Source organism: Meriones unguiculatus, chromosome 20, assembly GCF_030254825.1.
Source record: "Meriones unguiculatus strain TT.TT164.6M chromosome 20, Bangor_MerUng_6.1, whole genome shotgun sequence".
In the NCBI taxonomy this organism is placed as follows: domain Eukaryota; kingdom Metazoa; phylum Chordata; class Mammalia; order Rodentia; family Muridae; genus Meriones; species Meriones unguiculatus.
The window spans coordinates 68215218-68238451 of NC_083367.1; the positions used below are offsets into that span (position 1 = coordinate 68215218).

The 23234-nt window shown below is 42.6% G+C and overlaps 1 protein-coding gene across 14 annotated transcripts in view; it reads left to right on the forward strand.

Annotated features, from left to right (window-relative positions):
- Window positions 1–23234, forward strand: part of Syne1 (spectrin repeat containing nuclear envelope protein 1) — a 459455-nt gene that overhangs the window by 169987 nt on the left and 266234 nt on the right. For all 14 annotated transcript variants that reach the window (XM_060373516.1, XM_060373529.1, XM_060373530.1 and 11 more), the window contains 11 exons: window positions 621–771; window positions 3986–4213; window positions 4582–4680; window positions 9277–9464; window positions 9965–10088; window positions 11834–12000; window positions 12643–12796; window positions 15258–15886; window positions 18682–18861; window positions 21116–21266; window positions 21622–21780. In XM_060373516.1, the coding sequence (XP_060229499.1) occupies window positions 621–771; window positions 3986–4213; window positions 4582–4680; window positions 9277–9464; window positions 9965–10088; window positions 11834–12000; window positions 12643–12796; window positions 15258–15886; window positions 18682–18861; window positions 21116–21266; window positions 21622–21780 (2230 nt within the window). The remainder of the gene's footprint in view (window positions 1–620; window positions 772–3985; window positions 4214–4581; window positions 4681–9276; window positions 9465–9964; window positions 10089–11833; window positions 12001–12642; window positions 12797–15257; window positions 15887–18681; window positions 18862–21115; window positions 21267–21621; window positions 21781–23234) is intronic.

Sequence of the window (23234 nt, forward strand, 5' to 3'; positions counted from 1 at the left end):
ATTCTCCAGTTGAAATCCTATTTATTAGACTTACAACAAAGAGACTCAACATTTTCTGCAAATAGTTAAGGAACTCACAAACAAGAGTTATGAGAGTCTGTTGTATGAGCTTGCCTACAAACCTCTGAGCACATTATTGGTTATAAACCAAAGGCTTTGCCAAGCTAAAGAGACCAGGTGCTGTCCCACAGCCTGAGATTAGACCACCCCCAACCCCGCTCTACATTGATTCACAAATGTGTATATTTTAATTTCAATAGAAAGTGTTCAACAGTGCCCCTCCTTGAAAGCAAAGGCAATATGTCAAACTATCAAACTCCAAAAGTTTTCTGGGAGAGTTCCCTGTTCTAATTTCTGAAGATGGCTGCTCCTATGCAGAGCTGGCCTGTGCTGGCTCATGCCCTTTTTTGCCAGGACAATTGCATTAAAAATGCAGCCTCACTTGTATCACCTTTTCCAGGGCCCATTCCCAGAAGAGATAGGGAGGTTTGGTCAGATAGGCAACTCAGCTCAGGCACGTGTGCTTTTCTGTTCAAATGGTTCCTGCTCTGAAAGACTTGTAAATGTCTTGTTATTCTTTATGGAGATACTGCATTTTAACTTAATTTGGTTAATTTTAGTATTAAAACCATGGAAATGGTGAAAACCAAGTGGGATCATTTTGGCAGTAATTTTGAGACCCTGTCCATCTGGATAACTGAGAAAGAGAACGAACTCAATGCCTTGGAAACATCAGCGTCTGCCATGGACGTGCAGATCAGCCAAATTAAGGTGACCTGCACACAGTTCGCTCACTCTCTCTTCTTTAATACCTTTCCTACATTTCTATCACCAAAAGCTATTAGATCCCAGGATCTTCTGTTGTGCTGTAGCTCTTTTAAGTTAAAATCAAGCCAACCTAGAGGTCATGATTGATAATACTTTATAGATGAAACTGTGTACTGATACTGTCTGACCTACAGATTCAAAGTCAATATTGTGTGCAATATCATTAAACTATTTTTTATGGTTGCATTATTCTTTTCCTTGACTTGGTTTGATGCCCATGGAGTTCCCTGTTTATACATTTATACATCATGAAATATATTCATCATCTACCATCCCAAATGTCAGACTCAATGTTAGCCGTGGTAACCAAGTGTGGTGGCACGTTTCCAATTCCAGAAATCACAGGGTAAAGGGGGGGATTGCCACAAGTTCAAGTTCAGCCTGCTCTACACAGGGATTTCCAGGCCCCGCTGGGATACCCAGTGAGACATTGTTACCAAAAACCACAAATGGTTATTCGCACTTAAGCACTTAACCAGGAAGGAGAGCTAACCCCCCTTCCCCCCCCCCCACACACAATCCTCCAGCCTCATGGAGAAAGCCCTTACACCTGGTTGCTTTGGTCTTTTCATTTAGGATCTTCTTCCTACCTGGACAGAGTGCTTTGACGCATTAGCTTTCCTACTGCCCAAAGAGCTAGGTGTACAGGGTAGCACCGGCATTCCAGTAGAGCAGTTAGATATTGGGGCTGAAGAAATTAAGATCGGACTATCACCATTCTCTCAATAGATGCGCACACACATTCTTTAAGAATTTTCCACATCTGTACAATGTATTTCGATCATACCTGCCACTAGTCTCCTTTCTAACTCCTCCCAGAATCCCTACCATGTCCTCCCTCCCAACTTTATTTCCCTTTTTAAATGTGCACTCTGTTTTATATACTGTCCTGCCACACGGGTTCAGATTCAGCCGTGTCCTTCTGCTAGCTCTTTTCTTTTCTTTTTTTTTTTTTTAAAGTGGAAAACCTCTTTGCCATTGTATTCTATTAAATATAACATAATAAATAAAATAAATGCCAAGGTGAGGACACATTTACTCAGTGACTCAGAGTAAGTGATGGCCGTGTGCATGGTGGGAGGGGAGATGTTACTCCTCACTGCTGCTCTTGCTCATCAGGCGTGCAGGAGAACTGGAGACCCACAGAATGTGGCTGAGGTGGCAGCTGTCTTCTGTCCTGTCCAGGGAGACAGCTGCCACGACCTAAAATAAAATTCACAAGTATTGTAACTCTTCAATAAAAGGTTGTCATCTAAATCACTCTCACTGAAACCTAAGAAAAAGAAAATGCCACATGTAAATTCTTTGGTCTCAAGATTTCTCCTTTTGTGAATTAACAAACACTTTATGGTTTACTTGATTCATTCAGTAATTCATTTACTGTAATATTTCATCTTATATCAGCATTTCTGAATTATAAAACTGATTAAATGTCATCCTATTTCTCAGAAAAATTAGAAACATTTTATTATTAAATATATAAATAGTCTTACCATCTTCTTACCATCAAACTGGAAATACATACTGACACATCCAAAACGGCACTTCAGAAATTATCTGAAATACATTAAATAGCTATGAATGTCAAAAAGAGATATTTTTTAAGAGAACCAACAAGAGAGAGGAATCCAATAGATTTTGATCCAGAAGGCTCATGATCTAATTCCAAACTGATGGTTTGAGTAGTTACATTATTCAGAAAGAATAAAAATACATATCCTTTTCGCCTTAAATCAACCTTATAGTTACGATTAATGGAGCCTTTCCATGTCTATAAAGACAATCACACTCATCCCTGTTCATCATTATATGACTTTCCAAGTCAACACTGATGAATAGCAACAGCATAGTCTTGGCTCACCTTCCATCTTCATTCTGATAGAATATTTTTTTCTTCTTACCATAACCTCAGGATCTAACTCGATGGCTGCTCATGAATTTGCTGATGACATGAGTGGATCTGAGAACTCATAATTTTGTTCTTAGTTAAGATTCTTTACATTATGTGAACATGTGATTATGTAGAAAAAGTATTAATGCATATTAAATATATACATTTTAAACTTCAGAGTATTTTTCCTTCCAAAAAGTATTTGATAAATCAGAAAAGGGAGCATAGCCTCTATTTATGCTCAGATAGCAGATGTCTGGTGGGTTCTCTGCTGCGGCCGTGCCTGTAAAAAGATGAAAATGAAGAGGTCATGCCAAGTAGATTTTAGAATGACACGAGCTAGTTGTCTCATCTGGACAGAAGTCACAAATTTGTTTTTCCTGGGGGACCAGCATTTGACACTTACAGCTAAAATGTCACATAATATTTTTACATTATTTTGTCTGATTTGCACCCATCCTTAGAAAAATGACCCTGCCCCTTCCCACACGGCTGCACACACACCTGCTCACTCATCCTAAGTAGCTCTTAGTTCTTTCTCCTGCATTGGCTAATATTATATAAAGTATATTTTCTATCCCAAATTAAGTGGATGGTATGTACACATTATTTTCCTGTAGAGTGCCAAGCTAATGAAGAAAACAGTGAAGTCCCAGATCCTATGAGCATTTGTCAGATATTAAAATTCTTAGACCAGGTGTGTCTGGTTCCTAATGATGGAGGCTAAGTGTGCTGAGGATTTGTATAGTGGGAAACCACTGGCCTAGGGAACAAACAATAAACTGCCAAAGGCTGTGTTCAAATGTGAGTGCAAAGGGTTTAGTAAATATAGCACACTCAGTTATACTTGGAAAAATCAAATACATGCAAATGTAACTCTTGTGAGTTCCTAGAGCACACAGCTTCTCCAGATCAGCTGAGATATTTGATTGATGAGGACAGCACACATTCCTCTGTCTTCAGAGGCCCTGTGAGAGCCCAGGGATACCTTCTTGCTTATTTCAACACAGGAAGCAGCCATCTCCCTGTCTTCACCCAACGCAGCCACCATTGCTATGAACTTTCTGTGTGTTTCTGTGCATCTGTTCCGTCCAAGTGGGGTCAGGAAGCAGGTGGAATCTGTTTGCAGCTGCTTTCGCCCGGCCAGAATACACTTAGGTATCAGTTAAGCAAACTGTCCCCAGTCTCTGCTGCTGGGTCTGTCACTTTGTGAAGGCAGGCCTGCTCTGCCCACATTGACGGTTTCTTTCTTGTTTTAAATATTAGGCCGCAATTCAAGAAATAGAAAGTAAAAGTGACAGCATTGTAGGGCTAGAAGAAGAAGCCCAGTCCTTTGCCCAGTTCGTCACCACCGGAGAGTCTGCGCGCATCAAAGCCAAGCTGACACAAATAAGGAGGTACTGGGAGGAGATCCAAGAGCACGCGCGGGGCCTGGAAGGGACAGTCCTGGGGCTCGTGTCACAGCAGCGGAAGTTTGAAGAGAATCTGAGAAAGGTGAGAACTGGCCCCCGCACACTGAAGTTGTGTTTTATATTATATAGAAATGCAGTGAACACTCCAGAAAGGGGGAATAAAGAAAGACCACGTGCAGATAACCCCATAAGTGGTTACTAGCTAAGTTCAGAATTATCAATGCAGCACCTCTGGGAAGAGATTTACAAATGTCATTGTACATTGTATTAAGGTTAAGTCGTAATGCTTTTTCTTTCAAATAAGATACACTAATTTTTATATTTCATCGATACATGATTTTAGATTTAGATAAAATCATCCCCAACAGATAAGTCACAGTGTTCTCAATAACCTCCTCTGCCTTGTTATGTCTCTTGAATTATTTTTATGTCCCACCATTTTTTTTTTAGATCCGGCAATCTGTGTCTGAATTTGCAGCGAGGCTGGCTGATCCCATTAAAGTATGCTGCTCAGCTGCAGAGACATACAAAGTTCTCCAAGAGCATATGGTGAGAGTGTACTGCCACGCTTTTTCATATTTATCCACTCAAAAAATTGGTTACTCCTACTTGAAAGGCAAACAGTAAATATTGCAAGAGTTAAATTTGGAAATATTGTATGTTAGTTGAGAAATTAAATGGTTCAAAAATCACCATTTCTTGTTATAAGACACTCAAGTATTCAAATGAGTCTCCTTTAATATATATATATAGGTGTGTGTGAGTTTCCATATTTATGTGTATGTATATGTATATACATGTATATATATATATGGAATAGTCTGTATTTACTGGGATGGGGGAGATGGGTCAGTTGATAAAGCACTTGTACATAAGTACCTATTGGATCCCAAACACCAACAGAACATCAGGGTAGGCGTGATGGCCTCCCGTAACACTCAAGATGTAGAGACACGGCCACAGGGCCAGCTGGCCAACTAGACTAATCCTACCTGATAGTTCCAGGTTCAGAAGAGTGTCTGCCTCAGGAAGCAGAGTGGAGAGTGACTGAGAAAAACAACCAACCTCAAACTTGAGTTTCCACATGTGTACATATACGCGGCCACACAGGCAGACATGCACTTTCGTATCACAAATACACACACCACAGAGATACAGTACATATAAATGCGTATATATGTGTCTATATACATACTTCTCTTCTCATCATGATATACGATGTTTTCAGATTAGCTCTTTAATAAATCTCCTTTCCTTTCACCACCTTTAAAGGTACAAGAAAAATAACATGTGTAGAGCAGATGTTAGACCCTAACTGACAGCCACGTTTAGATGAGAGGGCATCTGTCCCTCTAACAGACCTCTGAGAATGGCTTTTGACCTGGCTACTTAACTCCTGATCACTCCTTGTCTTCAGCAAGACAGCTGACAGCCTCGGGAGACTACAGAGAAAGGTGCAAAAGTAGAGAATCGCACACAAAGACACACTAACAGCAAATATGTTGACTGATAACAAAACAACACACACTGTCCCTACTCTATGAGCATACCTGTACACATGCCTTTCTTTTTTTCACTGATTTATTTATTTATTACAATTTATTCACTTTGTATCCCAGCTGAAGCCACCTCCCTTGTCTCCTCCCAATCCCATCCTCCCTCATTTCCTCCCATGTCCCTCCCCAAGTCCACTGTTAGGGGAGGTCCTCTTCCCCTTCCCTCTGACCCTAGCCTATAAGGTCTCATCAGTACTGGCTGCATTGTCTTCCTCTGTGGCCTGGTAAGGCTGCTTCTCCATCAGGGGGAGGTGATCAAAGAGCAGGCCACGGAGTTCATGTCAGAAACAGCCCCTGTTCCTATTACTGGGAAACCCTCTTGGACACTGAGCTGCCATGGGCTACATCTGTGTAGGGGTTCTAGGTTATCTTCATGAATGGTCCTTGGTTGGAGTATCAGTCTCAGGAATTACCCCTGTGCTCAAATATTTTGGTTCTGTTGCTCTCCTTGTGGAACTCCTGCCCCTTCCAGTCTTTCTATGTCCCCCGTCTTTCATATGATTCCCTGCACTCTACCCAAAGTTTGACTATGAGTCTCAGCATCTGCTTTAATACCCTGCTGGGTAGTCTTTCTGTGGTAGGCTCCTGTCCTGTTCCCTGTTTTCTCGTTCTTCCATCCCATTTGCCTTTCTGAATGATGATTGAGCATCTTACCCAGGGTCCTCCTTCTTGCTTAGCTTCCTTAGGTGTATAGATTTTAGTATGTTTACCCTATATTTTATGTCTAATATCCACTTATGAGTGAGTATATACCATGTGTGTCTTTCTGCTTCTGGGATACTTCACTCAGGATGAAACAAAAGCTTCTCTAAAGCAAAGAACACTGTCACCAGAACAAAACAACAGCCTACAGATTGGGAAAAGATCTCCACCAACCCTATATCTGACAGAGGGCTAATATCCAGAATATATAAAGAACTCAAGAAGTTAAAAGCAACAAATCAAGTTATCCAATCTAAATAGAGAATTCTCAATAGGGGAATATCGAATGGCAGAGAAACACTTGAAATGCTCAACATCCTTAGCCATCAGGGAAATGCAAATCAAAATGACCCTGAGATTTCACTTATACCCATCAGAATAGCTAGGATCAAAAACTTAAGTGACAACACATGCTGGAGAGGTTGTGGAGAAAGGGGAACACTCCTCTATTGCAGGTGGGAATGTAAACTTGTACAACCACTCTGGAAATCAATCTGGTGCTTTCTCAGATAATTAGGAATAGTACTTCCTCAAGATCCAGCTATCCCACTCCTAGGCATATATACAAAGTATGCTCAAGTATACACCAAGGATATTTGCTCAACCATGTTCATGGCAGCTTTATTCGTAATAGCCAGAACCTGGAAACAACCCAGCTGTCCCTAAGTTGAGGAATGGATACAGAAATTGTGGAACATTTATACAATGGAATACTACTCAGCAATTAAAAACAAGGAAATCACGAATTTGCAGGCAAGTGGTGGGACTGGAAAACACACATGCCTGTCTTACAGAAGAAGGGAGCTGCAGGAGCAGAAAACAAATATTAACAAATGCACATCCAGAAAGAGTGGTGGGAGCTTGATTGCTCGAACATGTTCAGCAAGAGAGCTTTTGTTATTTACATATTTTAATACAAAAGAGAGGGAAATAGGAAAACCCAGTTTGATGAAGTTACTTTGACACTCAACTAAAGTTAGAATTGGGAAAAGATAGCATTCTGTTTTGTTTTGTTTTTTTTTTTCCCCAGTATTTAGGTTTTTTAAAGTAAAGATTAAGAAACAAGTCATTTTTCTTTCTTGAGTTTCTGATGTGCAAAATAAATAAATAAATAAATAAATAAATAAATGTCTCTGGATTCTTATGAAGAATAATTTTTAAAGATTTATTTTAAACTATGCTTATTTGTGTATGGGTAAGTTCTGCACATGAGTGCAGTGCCAACAGAGATCAGAGCAGGTACAAGAGTCCCGGGGACTGTGAGCTGCCCACTGTGGTGCTAAGATCTGAACTCGGGTTCTCTAGAAGAGCATTCCGGGCCCTTAACTGCTGAGCCATCTCCCCAGCCACAAAGATTAAACTAACACACATGATGCACATGACATACATCTGCTATATTCTGAGCTCCTTTATCACCAGCACCACCATCTTCACCCCTGGTGCCGAAAACCACATTTACAAATCTTTGGATATATTTCTGTAGATATAATAGCACCTTAGTGTGGTTTTTGTAAGGGAAGAATAGGACTTTAAAGTTTCATATAGTCATCATATAATGAATAGTAATTTTAACAAATGACCTAACTTTGAGGTTGTTTACGTGTTCAGCCTCATATGCTTTTTTTATGCATGACCAAGAAGACATGATCTTGCTCTGAACATACCTGTTATGACTTCTTAAATTAAAATGACATTTACATTTTTCTTACCAGGGATGATGTGGAGGTCAGAGGACAACATTTAGAAATCATGTTTCTTTTTTTCCCACTGCGCTATCTCACAGGTCCTAGCCTTCTTCTTTAGCTTTTTGTTTTGTTTTGTTTTTTTGTTTTTTTCTGAAACAGGGCTTTCCTGTGTAGCTTTGACTGTTCTGGACTTACTTTGTAGACAAGGGTGGCCTTGAACTCATAGAAACGCAACTGCCTCTGCTTCCCTCTGTGCCAACACACCGGGCTCTAGCCTTGCGTTCTTAACTAGAGATAGTCTAGCTCCTTTTCTATTTCTGCATCTCTGAAGCAACTTTCTCTTTACGTTTCTTGCTGCCGGTCATGGCAGGACTCTCTTCAGTACCATGTACCATTAAGGCTGAAGAAAAATCCTCTTGTCAGGCTGGGTCTCACTGAAAAACGGGCCTTGCTGTTGTTGCTGTGCTGTTGTTGTCATTCAGCTGCCTGTCTTGGCCACAGTCTTCTGTGATTTCAGTTGCCTGAGGTCAAACACAGGTTAAAGACACTAAATGGAAAATTCTAGAAACAAGTAGCTCACACATTTCAAATAATCTTCACTAGTATAGAAAAGGGCCTGACAGAATGAGTGCATGTTACGAAGGGAACGGACAAGACGGACTTACATGATATACACCAGGTAGGCCGGCATGGCTGTCTGCTGGAGTGGCTGAGAACCTGACAATGCTTAGTCTACAGACGATGTGTAGTTCCAGTCAGGCACTGAAGGTCTAGAGGATTCCCAGAGAGCCACTGTCTTCCTTACTGGAGGACCAAAGGAGGCAGCAACAGGAGTATCAGCAACAGAGTAGGTATCCTCCCCAGCAAAGAAGGAAGGCGGAAAGGCGAAATGCACCAACTTTTCCCTCAGATTTCCTTACATCAGGAGAACTCGTGGAGAGTTACTCCTCCCAGGAAACAGTCTTATACCCACCCACAGGCACGTCTCTCAGTTGATTCCAGATCCCATCATGTTGAGAAGCAGAACTGACCATCACGATTGCAGGGTGTAATTACGACTGTCCTGTTTTAGTGAATGTTGTTAGTCGCTGGCTGTTCTTGGCCTGTACATTGAACTTGACACAGTATAGAGAAAACATACTGTGCATAGGTGGGTACCTGCATTTACAAGTAGTACCTGTGTTCCCTTTGCTCCCTCCTAGGATCTCTGTCAAGGTCTGGAGTCCCTGAAGAGCACGGTCACCACTTTCGCAGCCAGCGCCCAGAAAATGGTGAACGGAGAGTCCTGCACCCAGGAGGCCGCGGCCCTCCAGCAGCAATATGAGGAGATTCTACACCAAGCCAAGGAGAGACAGAAGGCGCTGGAGGACCTGCTGGCTCACTGGCAGAGGTGAGCCGTTCTCGAAGTCAGCTGTCCTTAACCTTCCTAATACCACGGTCCTTTAACACAGCTCCTCACGTTGTGGTGACCCCAACCATACAATTATTTTTGTTGCTACTTCATAACTGTAATTTTGCTGCTGTTATGACTCATAATGTAAATACTTTTGGAGGTAGAGTTTTGCTAAAGGGATTGTGGCCCATAGGTTGAGAACCACTGTGCTAAGGGTGGTGAATTTGGGTCTACAATGAGGTATTCACTGAGTCGCCAGCCTGAGCGTATAGAGGAAGCATATGTGTCTTTACATAGATATGAGCAAGTATGTGAGAATGGACATGAAAATCAATGAAGTCTGTCACTTTAATAGAAACAGCACAGGAAGTGTGCACAGGAAGTGTGCATCATTTGGAACAGTTCGTGCTGGCCCTGCCAACCTGGGGAGATTTTGTCTTCCATTGTAATGGTCTTGGGTGAAGGCATATGTGTTTTTTTTTTTCCTCTTTCTTTAGGTTAGAGAAGGGACTATCACCCTTTCTGACCTGGTTAGAGCGATGTGAAGCCGTAGCCAGTTCTCCAGAAAAGGACATTTCTGCGGACAGAGTCAAAGTAGAAAATGAACTGCAGTTAATACAGGCAAGTTCAAGGAGGGTGAAGACAGAAATGGTTGTGTATGGTTGTACAGTGAAGTTAATTAATTAAATTAAATGTCTAAGTCCCTTAATTATTTAACCATCCTAAAAGTATCATTTGACATCAAGACGTACTGAAAGAAAGAGGGCGCTCCTGAGTAACCGGGGACACTGTGGTGACCTGTGTCCATGGTGTCATCAAAAATCCTGGACCACGATATGCAGTCTTTGAATAGAACTGGCATTCTAGGAAGAGAGTAGGGAGAGACAGCGATGTACAGAGAATGTGAGGTTGGCTGCTCTACTTTTAAACTTAAACTTTTCTTTTAAACAAAGGTGTTTTTGTAAGAACAAATCAAGAAAGAAATCAAGAGTGATTGCTATAGTCAAGAAAGACTGGGGAAATAGGAAGACAGAAAAACAATATAGCTTAAAATATCTTTGAGGAGCCAATTTTCTAAACTTAAATTAGAAAAAAAAAAAAACACTTTTGTTTTGGAAGCTGCAGACAATATTGCTGATTTAGGGATATTAATAACATGTTTGAAGAATGCTATCTGTGCCAGAAAAGTCAGCAGGCAAAATTGCTTCTGAAAAGAGATTTATAAAAATGTATGATAGATTCGTAGCTCGACTTTCCTCACCGGCCTTCGGTGTAACTAGAAAAAGAAGTGGGGGCCTGCTAGTTTTATAGTTATCCTAAAACTCCACCAGAGAGACCATTAGCATCCGACCCCACTTCCCACTTTCTGCTTTTTCTCTGCTTGACTTTAGAAGGATGCCATGCCGCTAGTCCGTTCCCTCTCTAACTTACGAAGCTTGAGTGTTCTTCGTCTTCTCTAAAGGCACTTTCCAGAAAGCCCGGGACAGTCCTAAGGATGAGGAGGCTCACAGCTGAGTCCAGTCCTTTTACATGTGTGGGCGGTGGCTCCGGAAGCAGGGCCGCAGATCTCACTCTGTTTATCCCATTGTTAATCCTTCCATTCGTTTAGTGAAGCAAAGAATATTGACTGGGTGCTGGCTGCGAGCCAGGAGCCACACCAGATCCTGACACTGTAAAAATGAGTAAGTGCTGCACAGTGAGAGGGCTAAGACAGGCCACAGGCCTCTGTCAGGGGATCTGAGTGCTGCAGTGACAGCCAGGTCTCCTCTCCACTGTGGCCTGACAAAAACCTGCATAAGCTGCCCCTGCAGTTTTGTCTGCATCCTGCATGGGGCCTCCAGAAAGCACAGGAAGCATCTTGATGGGTGTTTACTCATGCTGTGTCATTTCACCTGTGACCGTTTAGTTTTCACCTGCTGTCATCCTTGTTTCCTCTGGTTAACAGGAGCCAAAGGTTTCGCATGGCCTCAGAGCCCCCAAGAAGTTCACTGCCTAATTCATCAAAAGTAAAAATAAAGCAGATGTAGTGCATGGAAATAAAATGAATAGCCCTTAGGTTCTTCAGTTTGGCCTAATAAAGTCTCTGAACACAGCAGTCCCGTATTCCCAGTTCCTGGAATGGCGTATTGGCTTATACTGAAAGCACAATGATCTCTTCCACAATAGATTCCCGATACCCAGACACTGAAAATTCTTACAGGCCTTACTAACATTTTAAAAATTGTGTTAATGGTGATTTAGAGCCAATGAGAAACCGAGTGACAAGAACTTTCTGTGCTTTTTCACAAGAACGTAAAGCCAGCCTCGAGCAGTCCTCAGGGCCAGTCCTTTTAGAATGTGGTCTCCCTTGCGTTCTATATTTTTAGGCTCTGCAAAATGAAGTTGTGTCCCAGGCCTCATTGTACAGCAATGTCCTGCAGCTGAAGGAAGCTCTGTTCTCAGCAGCCTCCAAAGATGATGTGGCAATGATGAAGCTGCAGCTGGAACAGCTAGACAAGCGCTGGAGAGACTTACCACAGTTACTCTGCAAAAGGTTGGTTCTTCACGAAAGGGTTTCTAATAATGCTCTGTGTCTACAAGGGCAAACGGTGGGTTTTGTTTGATCCTATTTAACGTGGCTTTTCAAGGGATGATTATAGAAGAGATGAAAACGACTTTGTCTGTCATGTTTAAATCCAGGATGTCCTCAGACGTGACTGGGAAGTGGTATGGAAACAACAAAGAATTCTCTAATCCAGTATATCACATCTGGTTGTGAGCTAGAGTGTAGGCTGTGGGGAGGCACGGAGGCAGCAAGGCTGCCAGTGTGGGATGTTTCTAGAGACTGGGAAAGAGAGGAGGAGGCCTAGACTGAAGCCGTGTTGGACAGGGCAAAGGGAGAGTTACCAATTTGCACATTGCTCTTGATGCTGGAGCAACAGGCACAGATCAGATATGGTGGCTGTGACATGGTAGGGAAGCCCAGAGGAGGAAAGACAACCCATCCGAGTGGACAGTGGGTCACTGAGACCAGGAAAAACTTGAGAAAGACAGAGCTTAGGGATGGGAATATACTCAGAGGCCAGGCTTCTCCGTGTATAACACTTTTACTTTGCTTTGGGAAGGAGGGCCTTTCCTAAAGTGTGGCAGGAGCCATCCTGGTCATAGCCGCCATTCAATGCTTCTCTCCCCGCAGGATGCACTTCCTCCAGGCTGTGCTGGCTGAGCACCAGCAGTTTGATGAGCTGCTGTTTGCCTTCTCTGTCTGGATTAAGCAGTTTCTCGGTGAATTGCAAATGACCTCAGAGATAAATTTAAGGGACCACCAAGTGGCGCTTACGCGGCACAAGGTAAAATGGATTCTCTCGAGGTGGAATACAGACAAGGTCAGAACAGCGAATCCTTTGACTTTTGCTGATCTTCTCAGCTTGACCTGAGATCTGAGGTCATGAAAGAATGGGGCAGATACAGTCTAAAGTTGTAGAGACAACCTATGCCCGTTTCAGAGTACTGTTATACACAAATGTAACAAAGAAAGCAATCATCCAGGTACGGGTGTTAGGGTTCAGAGAAGCGTGACCAGAAAAAAACATGTAAATAAAGGTCAGTAAGTACATACTAAGTATTAGCAAAGCAGCCCTGTCCCAGAACCTTCTCAGGACAGACTAATTCAAACACCATTATCTGAGAAAGCACAAAAGCGAGGCAGAAGGCCATGTCCGGATTCAGGGAACACTGACCAGTTAGTTCTATAGCTATGATCTGACATCCACCGAGAATAAACATTTCTTGTAAATTGAGTGTAAATATTTGTCACAGGAGGCATGAAATCACATCCAAGAACAACCCAGGGAACAAAATGCAGCTGAGGAAAGGGCCCCTGCCTATTTTCCCTGGAGTGCCTCTCACAGTTCCCCAAGCATTGCTGGCCACGGGTCATCCTCTTGATTGTCTTCCAACAAGAGTCTTTGAGTTCGAAGGACAGCACACTTAAATACATACGTGACAATAATTTAGATTTTTTATTTGTATGAAAAGTGGCTTAATAACTGAACTTACGGATCCAGCAAATGTGTTGGGCAGGTAAATTAAGCAGATGAAATTCACTTAAGGTGAAGCAGCAAAACAACAAACCCTGCAATTTGAAGCATAAAATGTTAAGGATTTCCTTTTTTGAGTTTTCCATTTTGTTTTGGTCCAAAACCAAAGACTAATAAAAATTCCAGTGTTTTTGTTTTCTGAATTAACTGCTTAGTGTGGAAGTAGCTCCAAATTCACGAATTACTAACATTCCCTTACTTGTAACCTACGAATAATAACTATTGTGGTAGTGTTAAAATTCAAAATCAGATGTTGACCAAGCATTGGAATGCTAGAGTTTCTGTGTAGAATCTACAGTGGGATAGTTTATTCTAGGCTGACTCTATGCCCCCTCTGAAAAGGGGAAAGTAAACACCTAGCTTTCAGGAAGGAGACGGTTCTATAGCTGAGATCACTGGTTCTCAACCTGTGGGTCACAACCCCTTTGAGAGATTGCATGACCCTTTCACAAGAGTTGCATATTAGGTTTAAAAAATGCTGCATGTCAGGTATTAGCATTACGACTCGTAACAGTAGCAAAAGTGCAGTTAGGAAGTAGAAATGAAAATAATGTTGTGGTTGGGGGCCACCACAACATGAGGAAGTGCATTAAAGGGTGGCAGCATTAGGCAGCCTGAGAACCACTCACTTAGAGGAAGGCTGAAACCCTTCTGCACACCAAAAGACCACGGGGGAGCTGCCGCTTCTGAATAACCGCGTTCAAAGAGAAGGCTCTCGGGTGTTCAGCAACCAGAACCAAAGGCTTTCAAAAGACTGACATCTCACAGGGGCGGAGAGAATGGAGCTACCTGAACAGGCTTTCTACAAGAAAGTCTCTTAAGGACAAAGAAGGGGTCTGGAGCAAGAAGTGGTTTAATGGTCAGACTGGGGACTACCTAAACAATCACAATTGCGGTCAAGATTAAAGCTGCTGCCGGTTTCTCATTGGTGGGAGCCATTTTAAAACTGATGACCCCGCTCTGCTGGATTTTACCTGTAGTTTGTGGTGAGCTGGTCAAAACCCCACACAGTTGTCTCAGATAAAACACAGATCTGAAAGTAATTAAGTCAGAGTCGTGTGCTATACCGCACAGATGAGCAAAATGGGGAAGTTTATGGATATTTCTGAAAGCTTCCCTATAAATAACTTCAAATAGTTTTTATTTATTTTTTAATTATGTATATATGTGAGTTTATACATGTGAATCCAGTTGTCCACTGAGGGCAGGAAGGGTCATTGGAGATGGAGTCACAGACAATTGTGAACCCTCTGAGAGGTCATGAGTCACTTTTAACCACTGAGCCATCTCTCCAGCATCTGTGGATGATCTCTAGCTGCTAAGCTAAAGGCTGAGGAAAGGGCTCAGTCAGTAAAATCCCATGCAAGCACAGGGCCAGAGTTTGATCTCCAGCACTCAGGTAAAACATTCAGACATGTTTTATAATCCTATTTTCTGGGGATGTAGTGGTAAGATTATCTAGGAAGCATGCTAGCCAGCCAGTCTCACCAAGTTAAAGTCCATGAAAGGGAAAGCTATTGAGGGAGACATTTCATGTTGACCTCTAGCCTGCACATATATGCACACATGAATAAGTACATATATACACACACACGGAAAATTAAATGAAGAAATGCATTCTGGGCTAGCCATTGCACATACTGTCTACTTGAGATTGCAGATGCTGCTGTTCGTCTGTAATAACTGCGGCATGTCTCTTCCCCCCCCCCAGGACCATGCTGCAGAAGCAGAGAAGAAGAGGGGGGAAGTACAGAGCCTGCAAGGTCACTTAGCTAAGCTGCGGTCTCTTGGCAGAGCCGAGGACGTTCACCCACTCCAGAGCAAGGCTGATGACTGCTTCCGGCTCTTTGAGGAGGCCAGCCAGGTGGTGGAGAGGCGGAAGCTGGCTCTGTCGCAGCTAGCAGATTTCCTACAGAGTCATTCCTCTGTGTCCACTCTTCTGCAGCAGCTCAGGCAAACGGTGGAAGCCACCAAAAGCATGAATAAGCAGCAGTCTGACTCCCTGAAAAAAGGCCTTCATGATGCTATTCAAGATGTTAAGGCCTTAGAATCCAGTGCCATCAGTCTCGATGGCACCCTGACCAAAGCCCAGTTTCACTTGAGAAGTGGGAGCCCTGAGCAGAGGACCTCGTGCCGAGCCACCACCGACCAGCTCTCTTTGGAAGTGGAGGGGATCCAGAACCTTCTGGGAACCAAGCAGAGTGAGGCAGATGCCCTGGCAGTATTGAAGAAAGCGTTCCAGGGGCAGAAAGAAGAGCTGCTGAGAAGCATTGAAGACATCGAGGAGAGGGCTGACAAGGAGCGCTTGAAAGAGCCCACCCGCGAGGCTCTGCAGCACAGGTCAGGGACCCGATGAGGCTAGTCTTCTCAGCTTTCCATTCGTTCCGAAAGTCATCTTCCTGCAGAGCTTTCATGGTACCCTGAGTGGCAGCTTTCTCGTCCCTATGCTCCGTCTCCCTGCCCTACCCAGATCTCTCTCTCTCCCTCTCCCCTTCCATCTCTCCCTTCCTTTCACTCCTTTGCTCCCTCCCTTCCTCTCCCTTTCTCTCTCTCTCCTCTCTCCTACTTTCCCTCTCTCCCTCTCTCCCTTGCAGATAAATGTGACAGTTGGGAATTGTTTAAAATGTCTTTGATTTCCTTAGGGTCCTTCCTAAGGATACTGTGCAGATACTCCCTTACCCACCTGAGAGTCCATATGTCCTGTTATCTATTGCAAGCAATTTCTTACTATCAAGAATGTAGGCAGGAGGGCTGGAGAGACTGGAGAGATGGCTCAGCGGTGAGGACCACTTGCCGATCTTGAGGAGGAGTAGGGGCTGGTTCCTAGCACCCACACAATGCTACACAACCACCCGTAACTCCAACTCCAGTTCCAGAGGATCTGATGCTCTCCTCTGGCCTCCCTGGGCACCAGACATGTACCTGTTACATATACGTACATGCAAGTGCTTATACATACACAGAAAATTGAAAATCTTTAAAAACAATGCAGATCCATATAAACGTGTGGTTCTGGTAATAAAGGAATCTGAAGGTTCCTCCATGAAGAGGCAGGTCATTAGTGCTTCAGTAAGGACTGGAGCAAGCTCATTGGCCTGGGTCGATGACAAGGGGCAGACAGAGGAAATGGATGGACTGGTCCTCCCCTGCAAAGAGGAGTTTGCAGAGAGTCAGGCGGCCATCTGAGGTCTGTGTTCATTCACGTAAGGGGACGTCAATGAGCTTGGCCAAATGGTTCTCAGCAGCTGTTGTAACTCCTTGCCTGAACGTGAGCAGGCGGCTGACAAGAGGCTTCTAGTGACTTGGGGCTTTTTCAGTGGAGAAGCAAAGGAGCCAGGAGCTGGTTCTCTTTAGTAAATTTGGAAGTGATTTTCATCTACTACTGTAGACTCCACTACAGCCATCTTTTACTTTATGAATAAAACCTTGTCCTATTGAGGAACTTGAGGTCCCGGGCTTTGAAGGCAGAGAAACTCTGATGTGCACTTACGCCTACGTGCATGGCTAATGAGGATTATTGCCTCCACCAAGACCACCATCATTCTGACTCTAATCAGAACCAGTCAGGAAGCCAAATAGGGATGCCGTTTACATCAGAACTCCAGAAGGCCCTTGTCATATCATATATCAGAGGAGTTTAACAATAAACTATCAAGAAGAAATAAGATTTGAGAAAGTAAAACTAACCTCAGTAAAGAGAGGAACTGTTTCCTGTAGCTCATGCAGGAAGCTACCAGCAGCACTCATGTGCAGGACAGCGTGATTCTCTGGCCAGCTCAGGCCAAGTTTGTGAGGGAATCCTCAAGCTGCTGGAGATGAAGGCCTAAGCTGGGCTCAAGAGCTTTACCATCTTCTCTAATCCACTAAAAAGCATTTCTGGATTTGCCCAGCATTGGCTATATGGAAGCCGCCTGGTCCTGCTGTAAGCATGTCACACCCACCTTTGCGAGGTGTGGAGAAGGGAACGTGCTTGTAGCCTCTTTGAGAATAGATGCTAGTGCACGTTACACTCTACAGCACAGCACCAGAGGGTGGATGCATTTTGAAATCTATTTCATGTGAGTTCTTCTGTCTCTACCTCCCGTTCAACCCTTATTCCATCCTAAACTCTTCCAACCCTTTACCCCCAATACCAGGTGAGAGAGATAGAAGGCTAGTGGGAAGAGGGGGTGCTGGACTCCTTAGACTACTTCCTGCTGATTAGGTTCACCAGGTTCCTTGGGAGCAATTTTGATCTTCCTGGACAGGATATCCAACTTCTTCTTCTTTGCATGCAACCACTTGACAAACCACAACAGCAACCACCAGCCACAAGGGGAACAGGGGCCTCTTCCTCTTCTTCAGAACACCCTGTCCCTCTCTGAGCTCTGGCATTTACACATCCTCCAGAGTCCCCAGAATTAAACTGTCTGAAGTTGGCAAAGCTCACACCTCTGCCAGCACATGAGACAATCATAGTTAGCTGCTGTGGACAAACTGCAGCAGCCCCATATCCCACACCTGAGATTAAGAGAAAAGCATAGTCACATAACATAACTGGGTTTTTTGTTTGTTTGTTTGTTTGTTTTTTAAGAAACCAAAATTCTCGATACAGCAAAATGCATGGATAAGTCAGTGACCTTCTGCATAGTCACATATTATAGATGCACAATGCTTATATATTAGAGGACATAAAATCAGGATTGCTTTCTCACAATAATCTTTTATTAAGGGAATTTAAGCTTTAAAAGTAGATGTTTTTCATAAAGCTTTGGTAGAGCTCTTTTGATTTTAAATAAAACAATTGCAATGCTGAAGTATAATTACTATGATGACCTTTAAAAAAAAAAGAATTCACCTACTTAGCCTATAAAGTTAGCCTTCTTTGAGAACTCTTCTACCATTAAAAAGAGGAAAAGATAAAAGTTCATTAAAAGGTTGAAAATAAATAGTGAGGGTGATTTTCAATATTTTCTTTGATATAGTCATCTTACAAAACTATTTTGAAAGGCCTCGTTATCAGTTGAAATGCATTAGTTGCTGTGTTGAAAGGTTTGCTAGCTGTGTTAGTATGTGCTTTCTGAGCTCATGGAGTTAGAAAGAGAAAGTATGGGTTCATGGCTTCACTCGATTGACACTGGCATTTAAATTTACAGGTTGAGAGTGTTCAACCAGCTAGAGGATGAGTTAAACGCCCATGAACATGAGCTCTGTTGGCTGAAAGACAAAGCAAAACAAATTGCCCAGAAGGGTGTGGCTTTTGCACCTGAAGTGGATAAGGAGATACAGCGCTTAGAAGCTTCCTGGGATGACACTAAAAGACTAATTCACGAGAAGTAAGTCTGAGGCCTCTTGATTCTTTTGTCAACGTTTCTAGCTCATGTTGTGACACTGTGAATTGCCCTCTGAAGATGTGATCAACAGCCAAATGGCTTTTCATCACCCTTCATCTTCTAGATCATGCTAGTAACACTAAAACATTAGTCTCTCAGAATCATGTTAAAGTTGTTCTCTTGGTACAGCAAACACATATGAAATGAATATTTTAAAAAAATGTTGCCTAAAAGCAACAATTATCAACCGTTATAAGATGCTACAATTAGAATTTTAAACTTCACTTGTTTTGTTATATTACAAGTTAGTTTTGTTTTAACTTTTCATTGTCTATTTTACTGTAAAGTTCTCCCCTTTTCTCAGTGAAATTCTATGACAAGTTTAGTTAGTGGTCTCAGCTCTGAAATTTCACAGCTTCAGTTCTAACAGTAGAAAAATCCCCTCGTGTTTTATTCCATTCAATCCTCTCCCTTGCTTCAGTTCCTGGCAACCTTGGATTACTTTGTACCTGTCCATTCATCTTTTTCCCAAATTGTTTATAAGGATGTCATTGTGTGTGTGAGTGTGAGTGTGTGTGTGTGTGTGTGTGTGTGTGTGTGTGTGACTAGTTCATGTGGCTGCAAATTCCATTGTTTGGCTGTGTCACAGGCAATATAGTCATTGGTTGATGGTCAAATGATGTGCTTACAGTGTAGATCATTGCATATTAAATATCTATGGACATTCACATTCCTGGTGGTTTCTTACATAATTTTTTTATCCCACAGGGCTGCTTGGTAAATATATGCTTAAAAGTGTGTAAGAAACTGACAAGTTTCAAGATAGTATCTATATCAGGCAGGTGAAATCTCCAGCAGATACATTGTTTCCCACTCTTACTACTGTCAAGTTTTAGACACATGGTGATTGTGTACATTCTGACAAACATTTAGACCTAGCTCTTGGTTTTTATTTGTATTTACCTGGTGATTAATGAAAATAGGCATATAATTCTTTTTAGCTATCACTATGTGCCTTCTTTAATGAAATATTTACTGAAGTTGGCTAGCTTTTTGTTTTGTTTTGTTTTGTGAAAGGGTTTCTCTGTGTAGCCCTGGATGTCCCAGAGCTCACTCTATAGACCAGGCTGGCCTTGAACTCACAGAACTATGCCTGTCTCTGCCTCAAGAGTGCTGAGATTAAAGGCATCCACCACCACCACCGTGCAGAAATCAGCTAGTTTTTTTTTTATTGTTGTTGTTGTTAATGTCTTTCTTATATCAATATAATCTCAAGCAGAATCTCTACATAATTTTATAAAAATTGACAATTCTAAATTTTATATGTAAAAACAAATAACCTAAAGTAGTCAATAACTCTGTGAATAGGTGGGTCTGGGAAGCTGTCTCGGTGGGTAAAGTGTTTGCCATCCAAGTATGAAGCCCTGAATTAAAGTGCCAGCCCAGCACCTACATAAAACTGTGCAAACCCGTGACCTCAGCACTGGCGAGGTGGAGACAGGAGGATTACTGAGGCTCGCTAGACAAGCAGTTTACATGAAATGGCAAGGCCTAGGAACAGTGAGAGCCCACTCAAATAATAATAATAATGAAGAGATGCATTGAGAAAAACGTTGGCATCCATCCTTCACAAACATGCACACATCTATGTACACAGACAAACAGGAACAATTAACTGTCTGTATTTTTAATTTTTAAAAACGGATTGAAGGACTCATGTGAGTAAGGATAACTGTGAATTTCTTTCTTAGCTAAAGAATAAATACATGCAGTAGGAGCATAAGTAAGATGAAGGCGTGCACTTACTCACCACCAACCTGGTGCAGAGGTGCTCTCCAATGCAGGGTGCGGGGACTTTGGGCCGCTCATTTTTATTTATAGAAGTGACCCTCGGACCCAGTTACATCATATACGCAAACATTGTTTTATTTTATCTGTTATTGGCTTCTTTCTTCCCACCTTCCCCTCTTACTTATGCCATCAAAAAAAAAAAAAAACTAAAGCTGCATGAGAAACCGCCTTAAAACGTGAAATATTTTAGTGACGCGTGGAAGACTGAGTTGTGGAACATGCTGGAGTTTAAGTTAAGCAGAGTTAACTGATAGCAGCGCTGATGTCAGCCGGGAGAGCGTGGCTCTCTCTCGGCACCCGTGCCCATCTCTGAACGCGCAGTGCAGCGTTACAGTAGGTGCAGCCTGAGAGCACCCGTCCCCTTCCTGAGGAGTGGCAAATGAGATGTTTTCTTTAATCGTTACAGCCAGGGGCAGTGCTGTGGACTTATTGGCTTAGTAAGAGAATATCAGAGCTTGAAGTCAGCTGTGTGTAAAGTTCTGGAAAACGCTGGCAATGTCATTGCGATGAGAGCGACCATCAAGGACCTGGAGGACCTTAACTGGGCTTTTTCCAAGGTAAAATGCAAATGCATTTACTTATGTGGTCTCCTGGGCTGGCTCACGCCTTTTACTCTTCAGGCGGTTCTCTGTGGAATTGTTCCTGTTGTACGTTTAGATGTAAATTATTACTGGTAGCAGTTCAACTTTTTTCTAATGTTAATATCCTAAAATCTTTTAATTCGAGAAGATTATATATAAATATACATATGTATATGTGTATACATACAGTTTTGTATAGATACATATATATACACAACTTATGATTGTTAATTTCTGCAATAACGCTAACAAAATGATTTCTTAGAGGCAAATGTTTTTAAACCCTTATCACTGGTTGTTTTACTAATTAAGGAAACATTTATGCCCACAGCATGAAACTATCAAGAATGAAATGAATTCCAAACAGAAAGAATTGAATGATTTTACCAGCAAAGGCAAACACTTGTTATCTGAGCTGAAAAAAATCCACAGCGGGGATTTCAGCTTGGTCAAGACAGACATGGAAAGCAGCTTGGACAAGTGGCTGGATGTAAGTGCGCCCCCTGGTGTCCGTGAGCGGCTGACACACAGTTCCTCAGTCAAACCGGCAGAGATTAACCGACTGCTGGTTAAAGACTTTCTGAGTCAACTCCTGTAGTAGAAAATGGCTGTTAATATCAACTATTAACACGAACAGTTATTATTTTACCTGCTATTACAGAAATAAAAGCACACGCAGACACCGGTTAGATTTTTAATATGCCTATACACTGGAACTAGGTAGAAACTAACCCCATAAGCTGTCTTCAAATCTCCCAGCCCCAACATCCCATGCCGTTTGCTTTAACCGTCCTATCTGAGCTACTTGCCATACAAAATCCCATAAATATTTGCCCACACTTTTCATCTCCCTCTGGCCGTGCACTTCCAGTTCGTCTTTAACCCATGCAGACTGTTTCCTTTCTCCTCCCTGCACCTCTCCTGTCTCGCTTCTCTCCTGATGCTTCTCCCCCTCCACCTCCCCATGCCCCTGAACCTTAGCTCTACCTCCTCTCTCCCACACAGCCCAGGTATAGGCACTTTTTATTGGCCGATCACGGATAATTTGTGAGGCAAGGTTCACACACGTCATTCTGGTTACATGAAAGTTTGCTCGTAGAACAGTAAGAATCTCTGAGGGGATGAGGGTGGGGATGAGGCAAGCAGTAACAATCTGAGTACATGTTGGCTCCAGATCAACCACCACAACTCCAAAGTGCAAAAAAAAAAAAGTGTCCGCATAATAGTTGGAGATGGTAAAAAGTTACATGAATTAGCTTGACAAACTTACCAATACATGTCTGAGATTTCATATAGCTTCAAGCATTACAAACTCTAACCTGGAATGTTTCCCTTCTCAAAATGTTGGAGCCATGACTAAACAGCAGTCAGTTTACTCATATCTGATAGGAACTGAAATCCCAAGAAGTAGCAAGTTCGAGTGCGGAGGCTGTAGTGTGCTGAAGAGCATCGGTCCTGTAGCTGTGAGTTCTTGCTCCGTCATTCACCAGCTCCATGGCCAGATGCTAAATCTTTTCTTTTATCAGGGATCTGCTCAAGTCTAATTAATGTCCATCTCCATATGACAACATTCCAAATAAAAGTGCTTTGAAAATAAATCCAGGGCCAGAGAGGTGGCTCAGAGGTCAAGAGCACTGGCTGCTCTTGGGGAAGGCTGAGGGTTGATCCCCAGTGCTCACACAGTAGCTCACAGCCATCTGAAACCCTAGTCGCAGGAGGCTATGACACCCTCCTCTGGCCTCCGTAGGCACTCTGCACATCGGTACATATACACACATGCAGGCAAGATACCCATTCACGTAAAATAATTAAAAAATAATAATGCAACCCTATGGAGACCTCATTACTCTTATGTAGCGAGGGACACCTCTGTGCTTTCTAACACACCCCTTGTCATTAGAACCCCGACTTACGTCTTGGGATTCCAACAACTCTCCCATCACT